General features: G+C 41.9%; 1 protein-coding gene across 7 annotated transcripts in view; it reads right to left on the bottom strand.

Annotated features, from left to right (window-relative positions):
* Positions 1–204: 204 nt before the first annotated feature.
* MAGI1 (membrane associated guanylate kinase, WW and PDZ domain containing 1) overlaps positions 205–21666 on the bottom strand; it is a 333108-nt gene continuing 311646 nt past the window's right edge. For 3 of the 7 annotated variants that reach the window (XM_053953674.1, XM_053953675.1, XM_053953676.1), the window contains 8 exons: positions 20825–21017; positions 17309–17602; positions 13927–14130; positions 9332–9422; positions 9158–9221; positions 8009–8155; positions 6731–6869; positions 205–3087 (listed from right to left, as the gene is read on the bottom strand). In XM_053953674.1, coding sequence (XP_053809649.1) covers positions 2387–3087; positions 6731–6869; positions 8009–8155; positions 9158–9221; positions 9332–9422; positions 13927–14130; positions 17309–17602; positions 20825–21017 — 1833 coding nt within the window. In that variant the 3' untranslated portion in view covers positions 205–2386. Of the gene's footprint in view, positions 3088–4868; positions 6870–8008; positions 8156–9157; positions 9222–9331; positions 9423–13926; positions 14131–17308; positions 17603–20824; positions 21018–21666 lie in introns of those variants that run through there. The other 4 variants (XM_053953679.1, XM_053953677.1, XM_053953678.1 and 1 more) reach the window with 4 other exon arrangements.

Raw genomic sequence — 21666 nt, 5'->3', positions numbered from 1 at the left:
GGGGGAAGAAATTTTATCCTGGAAGACTGGGAAACTTTACTTTAAGGCTTGTCAAATGATAATACATATTTAATGGATGATTAATACATATTTAATATATGGCTCTTGGCGACCATAACCTATGGTTTTATTAATTTAGGCAGGGATGAATAAGTAACATTAAGGTGTGGTTCTTCCTTTATCTTATCACTACACTCGCATGCATGCTTTGTATGGAAAACTTTATTTGATAATAAAAATAGCATTCACAGACTTTCTCCTTCTTTGTTGCTACATCATATACATAGTGTCTGTTCCAAGGAAAGAAGCTCTTACTGGGCAAGTCCACATCTACTCATCCTAGTGTTATGTATAAACCCAATTAAGTCAAATAAAGCTATGAACAATGTAGTATTTATATATGCATAGTGTTTTATAAAAAAGATTGGCCCACATACTGCTTTTCATCAACACAGAAAAGAGCATTTTGCCTATAGCATGTTGCAAGAAATGAAGATTGGAGAATATAGGCTGCATACAAGTGCTTAATAATACATAAGCAGGCCCACCATGAAGAAAGAAATGATATTTTCAAACCAACAAAAGCTTTAGAATTACTGATACAGTCTCCCATTTTAAAACAGCTTTACATACCTGATTCAGTTTACATTAAAATATATCCCCTGAATCAAATTTTTTCCATTTTTAGAAATATAAACACTTAATCACATTCCTCACACCTAACTTTTGTCATAAATCCTCTTTTATACAAGAAAAAGGCAACAGTTTTGTTTTTTTTTTCCAACAGGCTCTATTAATTACAATTTCAACTGTACACACAATGATTGGCCATCTTCTTTCTTGGTTTTGTTTTTACAGTACCATGGCAACAACAGTGATAGACTTGCAATGGTTTTGTGTTCATATGGAGGATGTGAGTCAGTATACATGTACACACCAATGCACTGGAAAAAGCAGCAGTTTACTTTAGTGGTCCAACAGTAACGGCAAACATTTTGGCTCAGCTAGGCAGTAATCCATTAAATCTTAGACCAATGCTACAGCAGACTTACCACACAGCTTGCAAATTTAAAAATACAACTTAGAAACTTGCAGGTTTCTCTTTTGCTGCTGTTCTTAGACTCAAATTTACAGCATATAATCAGGTATGGATAGGCTTCCACAACCAGGTTGTCCCACTGATTGCCTCTTTTAGCCTGTGATTTTCTTTTGATACTTTTTTCTTTTTCTCCTATTTTTTTTTTTTTTTGTTTTCCCTCCCCAGCAAGTGCACTCCTTTTGTCTCAGTAAGGATGAACCAGTAAAACAACGAAAAACCAACCCTTTAAATACAGAGCAAGAAGAATTGAGAGCTTTTGGAATCTGGCAAAATAAAAGCCCACTGGTTTTGCCTGAGCAGAAGGAATACACCTACTCTGAGCAGGGGGACTGTGCTCCCACCGCATTGTGCCTTGTCCCAGAATCCCAATCCCTCCCCTTGCTTCCAAGCAGATACACAATACCATGCATGCTGGAGTTGCTGTCCATATACAGCTGGGAGATGAGCAGGGCTGCTGCCTTAATGACATATCATCGTTACATGTTGCTGAGGCTAATGAGAGCTCAACAGTCCACGTTAGCGTGTGACACAGGCATGGTGGTGACCAGTCCTTCTGCCTCTGCACATCCTGTCCAGGGGGCCTGAAAGTATAAACTGTTCATGGAACAAACTACAAATTACTTATTGTAAATCGTCTTGTGCTGTGTGGGTTTGGTTGCTTTTTTTTTTTTATTTTTAATTATTTATTATTATTATTATAAATATCCTTCATTGAAACAGTAGTCTCTTCAAACAGTTCTTGCAATTTTAGGAACATTTGTCTCTTTCCTTTTTAATTCCTTCAGCAGGAGCGCTCCATTCCTACTGAGATGAACAATTTTCTTCCTTCCCCACCCCCAACCCTTAAAAAATTTTCTACATACAGTGTAGCAGTGAGTCACTAGAGAACAGTCTGGATCAAATTATTCAAACTTGGTCATAAAATCCTTTGCCTATATTATATTACTGGCTACCCCCACTTACTATATTGGGGAGGGGGGGAAGTAGCCCAATAAAGGGATTATTTTTAAGAAATCTACAAAGAATGTAGAAACAAAATTTTATAATCCTTTAGGACCAACATTTGGCAAGTAATTAAAAAAAAAAGAATACACTGAAAAATACTTTCTTTAATATTATACATCAGGCACAACGCTTTTTTTGTTTTGTTATAAGATTTCATCTGCATAAACGGTTTGTAGTATCAGCAGGTGGCGGACGTCTCGTCGCCTGCGAAAGCCAGGTTGGTTTCACTCTGTCCTCTGCTCCCTTGGTGTGGGGAAGGTGACAGGGACCCCGGGGAGCCCCTCAGATGCTGAGGTCGGTGCTGCACTCCTTGTAGGGCCGCCTGCGCTGCTCGGGCGGGTGCCTGCGGCTCGGCTCGTGCTTCCAGCCGGGCTCTTCCCTCTCCCGGTGGCCAACTCGCTCCTCCCTGAGCCGTCTCTCGGGCGACCTCTCCCTCCGCCGGTCGGACGACTTGGCCCGTCGGTCGAGGGAGCTCTCTCTTCTCCGCTCAGGGGACCTCCTGGGCTCCGTGAGTCTCTCCAGCGACCGCCGCCGGCGGCCGGGCGACCGTTCTCTGCGCCTCTCAGGAGAGAGGTCTCTCCTCCTCTCAAGTCGCTCCCGCCTCTCCAAAGTGTTGTCAGCACTCCTTGTCCCTTCCCTGCGCTTTTCGGGAGACCTCCTCTTCTGCCCGTTCACCACCGCCCTCTCTGGCTGCCTTTCGTGCCTCCTCTCCGGCGACCTCTCCGTCTTCCTGCCTGGCACGTGGTCGTTGGTTTTAGAAGTCCCATTCCAAGTGTGGTGTTCATTGGGATGTCTGCTAAACTCTCTGCTGCCTTTTAGGTCTCTAACGTAAGTCCGCTTGTCCCCATGTTGTGATGATTTGTGAAGGTCTGGTGGATAACTGGACTCCGATGATGGGTGCTGCCGTCGGTCGGATGGCGCGGGTTTCATTTCCGATACATTTTGTGAACCTGTGGCGGGACTGTTCCTGTCACTGCTGGGGTCTGAAAGAAAATAACAGCAAAGGGTTTGGTATTGATGCCTTCCGTGGTGCTGTGACACCACTTAGCACTCTTCAGACTTCATTAGTGACAAAAACAAACAACTGTTCAAGCAGTCAGCGAAGGCTAACCGAAGCTTTTGTTAATTTAACTGTGAACAACGAGAGTTACAGGTTAGTACTGGTGCTGCTCTGATCGTTAGCCATGTTTTGGTCCAAGCTGATCTCATCTTTATGCTCTTCTGGGCATGGGGCACTTTACATTTCTCCCCAAGTCCAATTCATAAAGTTTCAGTTATACTACATTCTTTCCAGTGGGAAAAAACCATTGTAGTTCAGGTTGTTGGCTGCTTTTTTTTAATAGCTTCCAATAAATAGGGTCTTTAGGAAAGGATTTTTGCCTTTTAAGACATTATAAAGAACTGCCTTCCAGGTGTGGGAGGCCTCGGTTCAAATAGCAGAAAATGTACAGAAAATAGAATTGATTATTAAGTTTTCACCTTGTAAAATAACATTTTGAAAATGTGAGAATTAGACTGTAATCATGCCATTTCCATTTCATTTAAGGCATAGCTTAATCTCACTTAGTGCTACCATGTTATGTAAAGTCCTAGGGTCGATTTTGGTTTTGCCACAATGATTCAAACAACGATGACAGTAGTTATGATTTTTTCATATCAAAGCAATGGAAAGATATTGTAATATGTAGGATGGCTTTGATTCAAATCTAATCTCCAGTACATTATTTTTCATGTACTATTTGAGGTAAAATACAGCTGAGCTGCCTCTGCAAGACAGACTGCAAAGCAGAAGTAGAAAAAGAACATCCAAACTAAACCCCAGCCCTGCACTGCAGCTAAGCTACAATTACTCCCGTCATTTGTAACGGATGTTTATGAATGATTCATTACAAACATAAAAAAACATTAAAGTAGCTGCGCTGCCTTAATGCAAGTGCTGCTTTTATTTGCTTATTGTTTTCTTTCTTAAAGTAACTCCTTTGTGGCAGCTTGGCTGGCATTAGCCACTTCCTTACACTTGCACCCCAACACCCACCTTGAGGTGGAATGCCCTGGTGGCAATGACTGAAAACCCTCACAAACACGTGTGAGGATAGATTTTTTTTTTCCTCTTTTTCTCCTTTTTGCCTTCCCTCCCACCAAGCCAAACACTCTACATTCCTCCTGCCATCATGCCAAGTCTCTCCCATTTGATGGCATTTCCACTCCTGAGCTTGGGAGGGTCAGTGTGTGCATGGGCTGTGACTTTTGTGAATTCCAAGTAGTGTAACCCATGTTGCAGCTCATAGAGTTTTGCTCTATGAGCACTTTGAGGCCACAGCTGGTGATGGGACCACGCTGCTTTTCTGTGGCTGTAAGCACGTGGCTTGTGGCAACCTGCCTCTCACACAAGGTACAAGCGAGGTTCAGACATGTCCTGTGGTGTGTGTACTTACAATTTGGGGGACGCAGGGTGTTCAGGATGAATTGCTGTACATATAGAATATAGCGAAGCAGAAAAGCAATGTGAGGGAATTAGGCCACAGCACAAAAACACCTAATATTGATTTTAGCTACAAACCGTAGTTTGATTATGGCCCATAAGGTAGAAGCAAGACTCCCCGAGCTTGTCATTTCTCATACATGCAGCGATATTAGGAGGTATCATCGCTGAGGAAGGAAGAGCCCAGCACCAAGAAAAGTAAGAGAAAGAGAAAGAGAAAAGTAGAAAATTTAGATTCCCTATAACAAAGATGAAAGAAAGAAAAATCTTCATATTTTATCTTAGAATAAAGAAAGTTTATTTTTCCAGTCAGATTGTCTAGGCTTCACCCAAATGTAAGGCTGCAAAGACAGCAGTTGTTATTATTGTGACATAAAGAGACATCTAAGAGGTGATTCAATAACCCAGACAACGAGAGCATCCATTCTAAAAGACAGCTGGAACAGCGACACAGAATGTCATAGAAAAAACAGTAACAATCAAACAACAACGAAAAATAAAGTCCACCAGAGACCACAACATTAAAAATAAGTACAAAACTCATTACAAAAATATACAGCCTCATAGAGAAGCACGTTCCAATCAAGTCAGAAAAATATTGGAACTTAACATTATTAGAGGAACCATTTGCGACTGCAGCGAACAGAACAAAGAGAGAAAGGAGTCCCAAATGTTACAAGGATATTCTTTACAGTAGTGCAACCCCTGTATATTAAATCCTTGCTTGGAGAACAAACGTTTAGTGGTTAGCATTAGCCAAAAGAAAATTGGTGATGGATTTCCATCCTCAGTGCAACAGACATATGCTTTGAGAAGTGAAGCACTTAATTTACAGGGTATTTATGCAGTCTAGCATATGATACAGTACTGTACATCCAAAGGAGTATAGGAAAAGACAAAAGTAGAAAGAACATTACAGAATTTCAGTGCCATCATTGAACCTTCTGGTGTGCTATTTATATTACAGAAGTGTAAACCCACAACTTCCCTTCCATGTCGTTAAACACTTCAATTGTTTGTTAGTTATACTCTGAATTGGTCATTTTAAGTTAAATAATGAGCAGACTGAGCAGAAACTCTCAAACATAGTACAGTAAATGAAAATAAAAACTAGTTCATAAATTGTGCAGAAGGGTTTTGCTTCTGGTGTTAGGGCATGGAGAGAATGATAAACACAGAACTTACTGACACAGAAATAATCAAAATACGGGGAAGAAAGTATAAAGGACATCCCTTCAATCATCAGTTTCTATAGAAACCTCAAAGACCTTTGGTTGGGAGTAGCCCTCCATCGAGGGCACAATATTTGACAATTATCTCAAATAAATAAGACATAATTATAATATTAAATAGTGTGCTAAGTTAAGCCACCCAGCAATCCAACCTCCAGGGGAAGAAAAGGAAATCTAATGTAATTCTTAGTAAGAAACGAGGACTGACTGTTTCCCCCAAGACAGACACGAGAGCACCTTTTCGTAACCTCCTCACCTTTTCAGACCTTACAAATGAACTAGTTGACACCAGCAGACTGTTTAAGGGGAGAGAAAAGGGCTCAGGAGGCCAAATCAATATATTTTTGCAGTAAAGCTTTTTTTTTTTCCCTTCTTTTTCTCAAATAACTTTATAAATATTTACATAAATATTAAGGAAAGGCAAAAATCTCATAAGCCATCTCAGCATTCATGTCTATGGATACAGCCAGGAACTAAGAGAAAAACCTAACCAAAAAAAAAAAATCACTGCTTCAGAATAGCAACTCGGGATCCCAGTTTTTGCATTGATTAGAAGAAGAGACCTATGTGAAACAACAATTCAGCCGCTGAGAAACAGTTTGGCACAGTTCAATGACATTCCTTTTTTGGCTGGACAAGACAATAAGGTTTGTTTTGTTTTGCTTTCCTCTCTGATCACCAAAAAATACTGCTATGATGATCTTGCCTTACACTGCGCCCCAAGTCCATGGAAGCAAGCAAAGGATGAAATGTGTAGAAAATTCAGCACAAGCGAGGCAATTATATGTTGCAAAGGTTGGTAAGACACTGGTGAGAAAGGAAAATAAAAAAGAATTCCCGCTTCAGATCTTGAGACAAATATTCATGGAGTGATGCCAGGGAAGAAAGGAATGTTTTCATAGTTTGACCCACCATATTCTGGGACAGAGCCATCTCCACGTTTCAGAAACAGGCGGACCTTGCGGCCACCATTTTTAATCAGTTCGATGGCCCGAGCGTGCTTCATGTTCTTGGTAGTTTCTCCATTGATCTCTAAGATTTCATCACCGATCTGCCAATGTAATAAAGAGGCTATGATTAGAAACAAGGCCCCACGAGGGTCCCTACCAGCACACCACAAGACAGTGGCCATAGCAAAGCTGGAACAACTATGCATCAGGTGAAGCCAAACATGCCCAACTCCTTCCACTGACCATCCACAGTGCCCACTGTGTAGGAGTCTGGGAGACACGAAGGTGATGGAGAAAGCTTGAGGTATCAAAATATTTCACTGCTGTTCTGAAAAATCACATTGCAATTACTGTATTGCTCAAAAGTAAGTGCAGTGTTAGAAAGGGTGCTATTTTATTTAATTCTGATTCTTTTTAAAGTCTTCAGTCAAAGCGGCTGCTTGTTTCACAGTCTGCTCCAGCTGGGATGTTCACAGAGCTTTTTCAGGTCTGTTTCTAATTTGGCTATACCTACTATGAATCAGTAAAGCTGATTCTGTAAATATAATAATTTATCAGGAGAAGAAAACAGGGCATGGAAGAGCTCATCAAAAAGCATTGACTTTCACAGGGCAGCACTGATTTTGCATCATAGGTTCATCAGAAAAAAATTTTGGACCCATAGATCTACCCTTAGCACAAAAATTTTGAAAATGCCCTTCACGTGACATATCTGGAGACAATGACATATTGAGAAAGTTATAATGCATTCTCTAACAGAGGTCCAAGGACTACATAAAACCTGTCAAATTATTGTTTCAGTAGGCATTTTATAACATATGCCCTTGTTATAACGTTTGTAATTTAGCTGATACGTGAAGTTAACAATTAATGTTAATCAGAACCTACATTATAATTTTGTAACCCATGGGCCATAGACATGTTCTGTCCCCTCTCTGCCCACTAGCAGGCAAAGAGTGTGGCTGTTCCATTTTCACTGCTACATGTGCACTTAGGCTTAAAACAATGGATCATGTACTAGAGCTTGGTAAGTAGTGTTGGAAGAAGGGGGTGAAGTCTTCCACTGAACACACACTGCTATAGACTGCGTACCAAGAGTGACAGATGCCATCAGCAGAAGTAAATAGAAACCACTTTCAGTTCACATTTAATTTCCCTCTTAGCTGGAACAGCAGAAGGGAGAGGCAGGGAAGTCAGCCTATTCCAGAGCAAGGTGGTTATAAAGCCAGTTTGTGCATACCCTCATTTTCCCACATCTCTCAGCAGGCCCATCCTCAGCGAGCCGCAGCACGTACAGGTCCATGTTGTACTCCCGGCCACCTCGCAGGCTGAAGCCAAACCCTTTGGCTCCTCTTTCTAGCTCAACAGTGTAAAAGTCTTGGTCCTGCTGGAGAGAAGACAGCAAACACCCAATTGAACAGAAAGTCAAATACTGCTCTGCTCTCATGTTGGAATTATTCAAGCAATGTTTTGTTGGCAATAATTAAAAATGGAAAATCAGTTGAATTTTCACACACAGACCAGTATTTGCTGCTTCCTCAGACCCCGCTCTGCAATTTGGAGTTCTGGTGGTTGGTGAAGGGCTGTTGGAATGAGTGGGCTTGGCCATATCCATGCATTTTTGGGCATCCCTGTTACACAGCACTTCCCATGCCCAGGGCAGCGCCTCCCCAGCCCAGGACATTTTGGGAAGCTGATTAAAGGTTCTATCAACCAGGGAAGGCAAGGACAACCTCCCTTCCAGTGCCAGCTTTAGTGCACTGTCTGACGGCACCTGGGGTGAGCCTGTGCCATGGTGCTGGCTTTTTGTGCTGTTACCACATCATTTATTGCATTGAAAGAAGCTCAGAAGCCTTTGCATTGTTTTTCTCAAATGCTATTATGAGGATGTTTTGAAGTCCCTAATGGAAGATGTTACTTCTGGGATGGCCAATGGCAAGGAAAGTTAACAGTGAGATAGATAATCTCTCTAATAAGATGACATCTGTGCAAGCTGGGACACTCCAGCTATCGCCCCTTATTAAGTTTTCCTCTTTTTTATTATCTGAATTTATCATTTGCACACCACAATACTTTCTGGTGAGGCCCCTCAAAACAGACAATTCAATAAACAAACACAAAATTATTACTGCCCTAAAAATGTCAGCTCTTTTTTTCTTTATTTTCACTCCCTCAAAGTCTCGATGAGAATGTGTAGAAATGTTTCTCAGCTGAAACAACAGCAACACATATTAAAAAACTAATCAGCAAATTCCTCTTTCTTTTCAGCAGGCTGAGGGAGAGCAGCTTCTCAGCAGGAATTTTCAAGGGAACTATTTAAACACAGCCCTCAAGCAGATTGGAAACAACAGTCTGTGGTAAGCAAAACAATTAGAGAGGTACTCCTTACCTGTGCTGCTTGGGGTGGTTTGAAATCAAACTGGGATTCCTGCTTTGGTTTGGTGTTGTTCCTGCTGTAATGAATGAGAGGGAGAGAGGAAAAATACATGGGACGTGAAAGTGATGAAGAAATAACTGAAGAGAGAGCATGTTGAGATGCCCTCCTCAAGGAAAACAATCTGACCTGGTCTCCTGCGGTATTTGCTGAGGAGTATGTGTGGTTGTGATTGTAGCAATTTTTTCTGCATTGGTCAATAAAGTAGCATTGGAGGATTCTGCAAAATAGATTTTGTTTTTATTATGAGGGAAGACCATGGGCTATTCACTGAAAGAAAAAAAGAGTTTTGCAAAAGCATTTCACTGAAAAGCAGCATTACAGTGTTTTTATAGAACTGGAGATGGGATCAAATTTCTTAATTCCCCAAATGCATATAGTAAGTATGTATATGAAACTGTACACTCAACTGGAAAATGAAAAAAAAAATTAAATTAGGACATCTGGATTGGAACCCTCCTGACCATTAGACACATTCATGATGACTCACTTGTAGATGAAGGATTGAACAAAGTTTTGTCTATTGTCTAAAGATGTGAATTCCAATCAACTGAGTCTCTAAATATTGTAGGTTGGGCGGATTAATTTTATAGTAGCTATAACTATTTCAGGGATTATAAGTTTATCAGTCCTTCTTCCATCAGAAACTGCAATCTCCAGTAGAATTGAGATGTGGCTCTTATCCAATACCTCACAAGATGATACTGAATGTGGCTAAACCCCAAATTTACTGAAATCCTTCTCTGAAATACAACCCACTGCTGCCTCAGCACTGGAAGTAGGAACATGGAGCCACTGGTACCAAATGCATCAATAACTCTGGGTAACACAAAACGGGGCGCTGAGAGAATACAGGGAGCAGGAGTAACTTCTAAGCTTAATTTCTGCCATGGTAAAGGGCTCTCAGCCCAGCACCAGTCTGTGCAAATTGCAGATTTCTTTAGGCATGGAAGGAGGAGCTCCAAGGAGAGGTCCTGTCTCCTGCTTCATACAACTGAGATAGCAGCAACTGAAAAATGACTATGTAGATGTCCCTCACAGTATGGCAGGGCAGAATATTCCCCTTGTCATTCTGCAGCTGCATCACAGACTTAAGTAGGACCAGAGTTAACCCCAAACTCACTTAAAATTCTGCCTAAAATTAAGGTCATGTCAATGCCATTTGCTGAATGTTAGCAACACAGACCAGGAACTCTTCCGTATTGAACTCAACAGATTTTCCAGAACTATATATTGTACCAATTCTGAACTGATATTAGCACTGAAGAGTTTCAAATGCTGAATTGCTCCAGAAGCCAGAGTTTCTGAAAACACTCTTCCTCTCCCGTGGGAGTTTGACTGCAGAGGAAGTCTCAGTAGTACTCCACGTACCTTGACGGCGCTTTACCACACAAAATGTTCAACAGCTATGTTGGTTGCACTTGGAGAATGATGGGCAGAGCAGCAGAAACACCCATGCCCATGTCATCAGACATGGCATCCCCAGCTAAAGCCACTGCAGTGGCAGGCAGCTGCTCCTTTGCAGAACAGCTCTGTAGACAGGAGACCCCCTCTTTGTGTCTATACCCACTGTACCCAGGAGAGACCCACAGACTGCAAGTAACTACAAAATACTGATAATGATCCACATTTTAAGACCAAAATCTAAACCGAATACACAGCCACTAAGACAACAGTGACAAAAACTGGATGAAAACATCTGGGTCTCCAACATAAAATTACAAGGCCTTCTACCCTGCCCTTGTTTGCCTCTTGAGCTACAGGCATCCACTAATTCATTTTACTGGCTATGGAGAAATCTGCCGTTATTAAACAGAGTCCAGCTGTAATACAAAATTGCAGCAATGGGAGGATTTCTGCCTGAATTAAGATGTGGTGGATCCTGGGAGTTTAATTTACCTCATGGATTGATATTAATTCTGGAGAAGTCTAGATAAGGGGAAGCTTTTTCCTTTCTGTTGCTATTTGCATGTCAAGGGAAATTCAGGAAAAGGGACAGAGAAAAAGAAGAACCACTTAAACAGATGGGTGCAACAAGAACACAGCTCCTTTGCCTGCAGTGCTGTGCCCAAGTTAACATGCCCAAACCCTCATCATATGGAGCTGAAACATCCTCCAGACCAGAGCTGGCTTGTGTCCAGCAGCTCAGAGAGCAAGAGAGGCTCCTGGGTCTGCCTGCACCTCTCAGTGTAGGCATGACCAAACCACACCCTTGTGATGATGTGCCACTGACAGCTGGCTTGTGTCAGAAGATGTCCCTACATGTAGCTACACTGTTGGGGTTTAAGAAATAATTCTGTTTATTTTGTAAAGATGCCTTGATGTTAAAATTTGTCTCCTACATAAGAAAGCCCCAAAACATGGTTAAGTGTTCTATATTCATCCAGAACAAAAGACTCTGAAATCCTCCACAAATATTTGGAGATCAGATGAAGATGGGCTTCAAAGAGAATTCAAGATTCCTACCCTTTAGTAGGTCACACTAATAATACCAAGCAGAGCAACAACACATCTTTGGTACAGATGTATCTTCACACCACTGTACTGCATCTATCTTTAGCCCACCCTCTCCCATGAGTCAGGAGTTGTGCATAATTTTGCCAGTGTTTTAGACACTGCTTCAGGACGCATGCCAGCCACCATGCAAAACTGGAACAGAATATAGCAAAAATTATCTTTAGTACAATTATAATTGTGTGTTCTAAACCCTACATATTTCATTGATTCCTTGCCTTGGTCTGCTCTAAGACTCTCAGTCACCAATTACATGCCAAATCTAAGCTTGTCCTGTTCCAGCATTCTGTATCCTTGAATCTGCTGGAAGTGTGGGAAAGCATCATCATTTCATTGCAAATACAATCCTGCAGTCATCTGTGGCAATTAACTTGTGCAAGACTTATTACAAAGCAAAAACTCTTGGTGTTTTTAATAATGTTAGAAGAGATTAGCAGTGTGAGTTTATTGTGAGTCTTGCGATGCACCTCAGTTTCATGTTTATCTGACGAGTGGCTTCTGATTTATGCTCCCCCTTCCCTGAAGCACACAGATCATTTATATTTGCCAAAAAAGCACTCAAAAAGAAGCAAAGGAAAACAACAAATCAAATAAAGCATACAAAGACATCAAAAAGAAAACAACACTGAGACTGATTTCTTGTATCTCATGGGGTTTTAGAGCAAACCCCTCAGAGATTTTGAGAGTGTTGGGTCTTAATGTCTTTTGGAAAATAAATGCAGGTAATACTATACAAAGTTGGCAATCTGACTTGGAATTTCAAAGTGACAGTAAATAAAAAGACTTAAAGCCTGAATTGCTATGAAAGCAGAGTTGATTCCTTCCCTAAAGAACAGCTTTCCATCTCCTCCAGGAATACGTGATGTCAGTCACAGGTACATGTTTCCCTAACCTAAGCAATTTACATGATATTTGGGACACATAATTGCATGAGCAAGACTGGCTCAGCATTTATGTCAGAAGGTTATAGTCTTAAAAAATTCTTAAATCATTCAGAACTTGCTTAGTTCTCAGATGGTTCTGCTTTTTTAGAAAATAAGCCCTTTATTTACTTAAAGATTCACCCTCCTTTTTATCAGAGACTGAAATACAGGTAATGAACAATTGTTCTCTCAGTTTATCTTCCAAAGCCGGCATGCACAGGCCAGCTCAGATGCTAGCTTGATTCACAGCCATTTTATTATTCATGAGCACCCTATTTGCTCCAAGCAGCAGAGGATTTTACACCATTTGACCTGGTACCCACTAGACAGTAGGAAAATAAAGCTTTTCTGCAAAACAGATCACCCTAAACAGAAATAATTTATAACCAGATCATTTCTCATCCTGGTCTGTGGGGAGCAATGTGGAAAGGTTTCTGCCCCAGAAGCTCTCACTTTGAACCCATCCATGACAGAGAAGCACAATAAAGAAAGAAAATACTCAGAATTTAGAACCACAACAATTTTAGTTCTGCTGCAGATACTTTATCAGGTTTCTGATCAGTTCCTATCTAGGGATCAAGCCAGGGATTAATTTAATGGAACTGATATATAACACAGATCCTTATTTTTATTAAATACTTCAGTGACCTGAAATCAGCACCAAGTGATTATTAGAGAACCTGCACACTCCATCTCATCTGAAACAGTGAGATCCTGTCTAGGGTAACTCTTAAAATGCAACTTCAGAACCATCACCATTTAAGCAATCATTCAAAAATGTACTGAGCTCACTCCCAAAGCAACTTACCCAGAATAAAAGCAAATCCGCTTTTGAAACAGCTTAAAACATGTCAAAGTGTTTATCTCATTCTGTGATCTCTTTACTCTATAGCCTGCTTGTGTCTATACAAAGCTTCAGGAATCCCACATACTAACAAGTGATTCCCAAATATTCTAAAGCTGCATTATTAAGCTAAGAATCAAACCAAAGTGCGTCGAGAGATCCATCAAATTTATGGAAGATCATTTTAAGCAGATGCATGGAATGTAATATTCTTTTTTTTTTGTATTGTTCAATCAGCACCTCCCTGTTAAAAACTAACCATCTCTAAGAAAAGAAACAAAAAACAAAGCTACGGGAGACTCACAACCTCCTTCACTGCTAACTCCCAGAGTGGGAGCGGAAACCGACTCCTCCACGGCTTTGCAGCTCCAAGTGACAGAAAAAGCCCGGGGAACAGAACCAAGAAGAGGGTGAGGCAAGACAGCAGGAAACAGATACTTTACCATCTCCTGGAATGATGCGCAGGGTGACGGTGTTCCCAGCTTCCTTAATGAGGTTGACGATGTCTGAGTGCGACTTGTTGGTGATGGAGCACCCATTGACGGCCAAGATCCGGTCGCCGACCTTCAGCTTTCCACAGCGGTCGGCGGGGCTCCCTTCAATTATCCGACCTATTTTGTGAGGCATGGCCACACATGCATTTCCCGCTTTTGAATTGGTTTGGGGGTTGGTTTTTTTTGTTTAGTTTTGGTTTTTTTTTGGTGTTTTTTTTTTTTTTTTAATTGTTTACGTATGTGGGAATATGGTGAAGGGGAAAAGGAAAAAAAGGGTTGAAAAGGGAAAGAGAAGGTTAAGGGTTAATTAATTAATGCATCAAGCAAAAGTTATTATAGGATAGCTTTGCTGCCAGTGTTCAAAACATTGGCAATCAACTAGTTGAGTGCACAACACTTTACTTCTTCCACAAAAAGGTGTTTTGTTAATCCCTCAATACTCCCCCAAGTGGATTTCTGATAATAAATGGTGCAATTTTTATTGACTACAACTGCACTTAGCAGCTCCATCATAACCCAAATCTGATTTTGTTTTTGAAGAAAAAAATTGAAACTGTTTGTAGAAAACTCAACTTTCCTCCTCCAAGATTACATCAGGATCAGCCTCTCTAGTCCTTCTCTAAGCCAACTGCTGTTCAAGCTTCTGCCAATGTTTTGTTCTTTCTCAATTTAGAAAGATAAAATCATTCTAGGCCTAGGAGGGAGTGTGGCTCCCTATCTACCACACAGACCCACTCTACCAGCGCTGCATGGGGAAGCAACATGAAACTTTTTTCTTCCATTGTGAATAAAGGTACTACCAGGGAAGGCACAGGACCACTACAGATGGGCCAAGACTGACAAAGGTAACCTGTTTGGTGCTGGCACCCACCTCAGCCTCTACTAACCCTTCCTCTTTTATGATCTTAGATGGCACCAGGTGGGAACAAAGAAGGAATAAGGTTCTCCTCATTAAAATACCTCTAAAACCACGCACAAAACCATTGAGATGTCTGACAGAGTGAGAGCACTTTAGGATGAATGTGTTCTGGAGACAAAATTCTCCTCCTGTTCCATGCAGTTGTTTTGTTTCAAAACCATGGGGTTGTCCACAGCATGCAGAATTGGGACACAGGGGATACACAACATCACTCAGATAAATCCAGTGAGCTTTTTTACAGCTCCTTTATGGGCAAGAGGCCTTGGGGCACACAGCACATGGTCATCTCACACTTTGCATCCACAATACATTCACCCTCAAGATGCACTTTCCCATCTCTGCTGTAGTCTTTATTTGATTAGTAGTTTTAGAGATACATACACATGACAACACTAGAAAGACCATAAAGAAGAAAAGGCTAAAACAAGGATATGTGAGGTCGGAAAGATGCGATGAAAACTGGCAGAAAGTGTTAATATTAGTTATAAACATTAGGGAGATTTCTTTCTTTTTTTTTTTTTCTTTAATTTTACCATGATAGAAAGTTTCTCTTTCTGGTAATACAAAGCCCCATCCAGTTTGCAGTTTATCCTGTTTTGAGGATGTGAGTTTCTACTCTATCCAATCCAATAAGCACAGATGACAGAGCCCACACCAAAGTGACCAAGGTGGGTTTTAGAACCAGTTTGGCCCATCTCTAAATACTACCCAAGAAAGAAAAAAACTACGAAGCAGGTCCAGAGCAAGCACCAGACAGCAGAGGGAACACATCTCATGCGGAGTGTTAGGAAAAAACTGAATATACTTGAAAAAATTAAAGGAAAAACAGTCACAGATCAACAGATCTCCTTGGGAGCCCCTGCACAGAAAACTTCCAGTTAGCAAGAATTTTGGGCTAAAGCAAACACAACTTTTTACAACTTCAGGTCAAGGTTTCTCTGCAAAGAATTACAGCATAATCTTCATACAGTAAAAGTTATTTACATATGTTTGCAAATCCGTTCAGAAGATAAAAGCACGTCCCCTGTTCTAGACTGTGTTCAGTTTAATCTGTTTTACATTACACCATTGTGTTCTGGCACCAAAACACCTATCTTGGAAGAGCAGTTTCCAGCAGCAAGGACAGTGTTAGAGAGCCTAGAATCTGAGAACTGACAGAACTCAATGCACTAGTTTTGTACTACTACTAATAATTCCCCCTTGAAATCTCTGCTGCCAGACGCCCCAGAACAGTGCTAGAAACGGCCTGTTCTACATCAATACCAGCAAAGGTGGTGCTGCTCCTTCGATGTATTACTAAGGGTGTCACTGATGGGCAATGGCAAGAAATGTCAGAAAATAAAGCCTAGGAGAATGAGGGAAATGCCACTTCTTACACCTGTGTGCCCCAGGAGCACTCAAGCTACACAGGGAGCCTGAAATGCATTTTCTCTGCAAACCACAGCACTGCTGTGGGAGGTTCTGTGAAGATGGCCAAGGCATTGCTCTGTCCTTCCTTTCTCTCCACCCCTGTCATGTGCCACAGACTAAGGGAACACCTTCCTTTTCAAAGTACAAGTGGATGCTGCCTCTGGTCTCCTTTTGGAGGAGATGGAAAGGGAAGAAAATAGCATCTCTGACTGGTTTCCTCCTTGCAATAACACTTCTGCTTGAGAACAGGCTGTTCTGGGCATATTTGCAAAACCAGCTTATGTACATCTCCTCTGCAGCAACCCCTGGAAATGGGTCTCTGCGTAGCAGAAAGACTGTCTTGAGACAGAAACCATGACCACCTCTATTAGGTCAGGATATTACATGTGACAAGCTTCATTTCTTCCTACTCTGAAGAAATGCATTTGGGAAGAGGTCAAATAAGTAAAAGAAACATCCTGTTCTTTTAACAGTATTCCCCATTCTATGTCTCACCAACAAACAGCATTAATTAAAACTTTCCTGCTACCAGCATGCTCAAAAAACATAATGATGATCAGAATAACCCTGATTGCCAAAGAGAAGTTAATCAGTTTAAGCATTACTCCTTTTAAATCAACTGGTTTGATTCCACCATCATGAGACATATTTCATTCCACCTGCTACATTTCTGCACTGGCAAACAGCATCACTGGGAGGATCCCCAGCTGCTCCTCTGAGAGCAAACCCCAGAGAGGCTCTTCTAGAAAGTGAGCATCAGGAATTGCCATTGGTGGCATTTTAGCTCTTCGGGTTGGGATGTTTTATTTCACTTTTCTCAACTCAGTGCCGAATAAACCCCAGGAGGCAAACACCCACCGAATCTTTGCCCGTGATTTTGCTATTAATTACATAAATCGGGGTGCGCTCACCACTTTTAATCAAACAGATCCCCACCCGCCTCCTTGGGCTGCAAACCTCACGTCTCACTGGAGGCGCCACCAAAAACCCCGCAGGACTCACCGAACGTCGTCCCCGCCTCAGGCCTGCTCACCGACGAGACGATGACGAAGCCGAAGCCCTCGTTCTCGCCGCGGCGGATCTCCACGTCGTAGGGCTGCACCACGGCGCTGACCACCCCGCTGCCCCCGCCGCCGCCGCTGCCGATGCCGCTGGTGCTGCCGCTGCCCGAGCTGACCGTGTTGAGGGAGTTCTGGCTGCCCTGCGGCGTTCGCTTCTCCTCCGTCAGCGAGGCCGGCTGGTTGCTGCTGTGGTGGGAGGAGGCCGGGGATGGGACTTCATTCTCCGCCTTGGGAACTGGGGAGGGGAGAACAAAGAGTGTTGGAGCAGGCTGCACCGTTTAGTGCTTGGAGACGGCTGTCTACTGAGAAAGGGGTAAAAGAAAATCGCCTGCTTTAGTCTAGCCATCATATCGTGGCCATGCTTTCAGATGTCACCTCCAACAGCTCTGCTCAGGGGTGGCACTGCCCACACTGCTCACCCTCTCCTGCGCGTGGTCATTCAGCCAAAGCTGTCCACTGCCAAACTGCAGCCTGGTTAAACCAGTGCAGTGTTGTGTGCTTGGATGCTCTGTGGCATTTTAAACCTGGATTGCATTAGTTCAAAGGCTCCTCCTCTAGCTATTGCATCCCCACTTCAGTTATATATGTACGACCATATGTACCTCGTACATATATATGCACAAGCCATAAGGAAAGGCAGTAATATCTCACAACAACAACTTCTGTGTAGTTTTAAACTGAAAGCTATCAATTAGTGCACTGATTGTCTTTGGTTAATGGGATCTTCAGTAATAACAATCTCTCAACATGAGCAAAACAACGTGTGCACCAAATATTTCTGGATATTTTTGAAGAACCAGCAACTATCATCTGTACAGTCTGGTAGAGACATTAAACATTGCTAACGCTAACATTAAACAAGTGTTTAACAGCAATTGAAGTTGGAAGGGGTATTAGTTTAAAATCTAATCAGCTACCACAAGGCTTGAAGAAATCTCAAAAAAATGACTTAGTCCAGACTCTCCTTGAGTGAGGGCCAACTCTACCTAATATCAGTCCTGACAGATGTTTGTCTAATCAGCTGTTAAATATCTCCCCAGGCAATCTATTGGTTGTAATATCTGACTTAAATCTTCCCTGCTGCTACATAAGGCTATTATTTCTAGTGCTATCTAACAGGCATATGGAGAACATATTATTCCCTTCCTTTTTGCAGCAGCCTCTTATAGTCATGGGAAGTTTAATACCTCCTCCACCTCCTCTGCTTTAAGCTAAAGAATCCAAATTTGTTCAATATTTCCTTTCAGACCATGTTTTCTAGATCTCTCCTTATTTTCCCTGGTCTTCTGGACTCCCTCCAGTTGGGCTTTCTCCAACTCAAATATGTCTTTCTTGAAGTGCTGGACCATATTGCACTAAGCCATCATCTGCTGTGAAATCAGGAGAGTTTCCCCCTGCCTACATCCCTGCACAGTCTTTTTCTTCACCTGAGCCAACCTCAGCATAAAGCTTGTGGTGCACAATAGCTTCCATTTCTTGTTACTCAGCCTGTTCTCTGCAGCCCATTTGTGCAGCTGAGAGCTGCATATTGCACTTGTCCTTGCTGAATGGCTGCCTCTGCTAATCAGGTCACTTCTCCAATTTGGTGAATCAAAATTAAGTTGAAAATTTTAAAAGCATCAGCACAAAAAAGGATGGTAAACAAAATCTAAGCCTGTAAAATCATGATGCAAAAAAAAAAAAAAAAAGGACTTTAAAATATCCTTGGATAGAAGTTATGTCTGCACTTATATACTCACAAGTATGTACTAAATAGATAGCATTCTTCATATTAAAATTACAGGAGCATAAAATTTCCCCTACATGAATCTCAGGACAGAGAGTACTCATTTAGGTGAACAATCTTTTTCTACTGGCATACAGATGACAGGGGAACAAGGGACCGAAATTCAGAAACAGCCTTCTCCACAAAGTTCTGCTGAAATTTAAAAGCCTGCAAATATAAGGTGAAAGAAGGGATTCTGAATAATTTATCCTAGAGTAAGTGTCCACATTTGCAATGATTCAGAAATAGCTCGATCTGCAGTAACATGCCTCTGAATGAAATATCAAGAGAGATCTCATGCATCTAAATCTTTCATGGTAAATTCCAGCCTGGAGGCTGTAAAACCGCATAGAAAATCTACACACAAAAACAATACCAAAATTCAGCTGCCCTTCCCCTTCCTCCCAATGCTCTTCTAAAGCTTCTCTCACACCAGACCTTGGTCAGGAATTAAAGAGAGGCTGTCAGAGGAGAGACATACCCTGGTGTTTAATCCACATTGGGAAGAAAGAAAGAAATGAAAACTGAACATTTATTTATTATTGTGCAGAAGGAGCTCAGGCCTGGATAAGAACACAGATCCATTTTAGAGGTACTCTTCTAGTCCTAACTTCCACTGAGGACCTAATTTCCAACCTGAATGTTATTTTGATTCTCTCTAAGATCAAAGTACATCACTGCCTATTTATCTGATGATTCCTAAACTTGAAAAGCAATATAATATCCTTTTCTTTGAGTAAAAGCAGCTCCCACACCTGAGTTCCTAAAGGGACTCAAAGGGACAGGCAGCACTCAAAAGTTCCTCTCCAATATGAAACATATGGCCACATGTTATTCAGAAAGCTCATGCTCATGTCTTCATTTTCTCTGCTATCATGACATTTTTCAATTACTTATCTCGGTGCCAAAATGGTACCAGACAGTGTCACTTCTCTTTGCATCTTTGTCTTTCTGCCAGCTTCATTTCTGTTCATTTAGATCGTACACTTGTGCAGTGTGTGCACAATGCCCAGCGTAACTCAGTATACAGAAAACTCTCTAGACCTGTGCAACCTTGTCTAGTGGAAGATGTCTCTGCCCACGGCAGAAGGGTTGGAAATGGATGATCTCTAAGGTCCCTTTCAGCCCAAACCATTCTATGATTCTGTGACAACAAACATGCACACCCTGGCCCACCAGAACCAACAATGTTTGTAGTTTCCCATCAACTTGACTACATGTTGAAGTTTCCTCTGAGCTTGGGACAGCACCCACCACACATCAGAGCCCTCACTCACACTCTCCCTTCTGTGGACTCTTCATCATCTTTTCCCTCACTCCCAGTTTAAGGGTGACTATCAGGCTGCACATTTATTTTGGGAAGTATACAGAATACACGAGCAGTTGGCCACAGTGTCTGCTACATAAATCAAACTAAAAATTGTATGTTGCAACCGAACAATTCCATATTTTATCAGAAACCTTATGAAGACTGGGAAAGCCAACTTAGAGAGTCTTGACTGGAAAAAAACTTGAAGTTTATTTGATCAGGAACAAAAAAGTCTAAAAACAGGCAAAAGAGGAAAAACAACAGTACATCCTTTGAGTTTTCCCAGCACTAGAAGAAGCTTTTTTTTTTTCCTTAGACCATTTGCTGAACAGATGGGATCCTGGCAAGAAAATCCACCCCTGCAGGGTGATAGTGCAGCCTACCTGTGTAAACCACTTTGCGCCTGACGGTCAGATTGACATGACCTTGCTTGGCTGCCTGTTGCATAAGCTGGACCACAAGCTGGTGTGACTTCCCCACCACAGGCGTCCCATCCACGCAGATCAGCTCATCGCCCGATCGCAGGCGGCCGTCGGCGTCAGCAGCACCCAGCGGTACAATGTGACCGATGTAAATCTGAGGGATTGGCACAGGAGGAGAGAGAGCAATGAGAGCCAGCTCAACAGCCAGCTGGAAGCAAGGGGCACTCCTAGTTAGACCTGATTTAGTAGGGGCATGAAATTGTTGACAAATGTCTGCTGGTCAGGAAAGTAGCTCCTGTGAAAGTGGTTCTGTGTGAATACAGCACATTGTGAAATTGTAATAAATTTGATATCTTGTTTCTTTAGGAAGTCCATTCACTCTAAGGACAGACAGCCTTGGGAAACTTCTTCAACCAGACAGTGACCAGACAGGAAGATGGCTAATAGCACTGAGAGTCTTGTCAGGGAAGCTGAGATTGAGTTACCCTTTGAGTTGCCTGCAGGGTTTACAAGCTCTGCACCACACGCTTTTCCTCCAACTCAGTCTTCATTTATCTTCAGTGAGCTCTGTGGAGTTACTCTAACACGAGACGAATTCGTGGTCTCTCTTCCCATAAATGAGCAAAATAATTTTGGCAGGGAAAAACATGGAAAGTCATGCTGCCACTATCTAGCTAGGACCTGTGCAGCACAGGAAAGGATGACACCTCCCACAGGCACTGGATTTATGGTAAATAAATGAACTGAATTCAAGGAGAGAACTGAGCATTCTAAGATCTGAGAACCTGGCATTCTAAGATCAA

This window comes from Vidua chalybeata, chromosome 12, assembly GCF_026979565.1.
Source record: "Vidua chalybeata isolate OUT-0048 chromosome 12, bVidCha1 merged haplotype, whole genome shotgun sequence".
In the NCBI taxonomy this organism is placed as follows: domain Eukaryota; kingdom Metazoa; phylum Chordata; class Aves; order Passeriformes; family Viduidae; genus Vidua; species Vidua chalybeata.
Note: the sequence above shows the minus strand (reverse complement) of the source record. Positions and strands in the feature narration are given on the sequence as shown.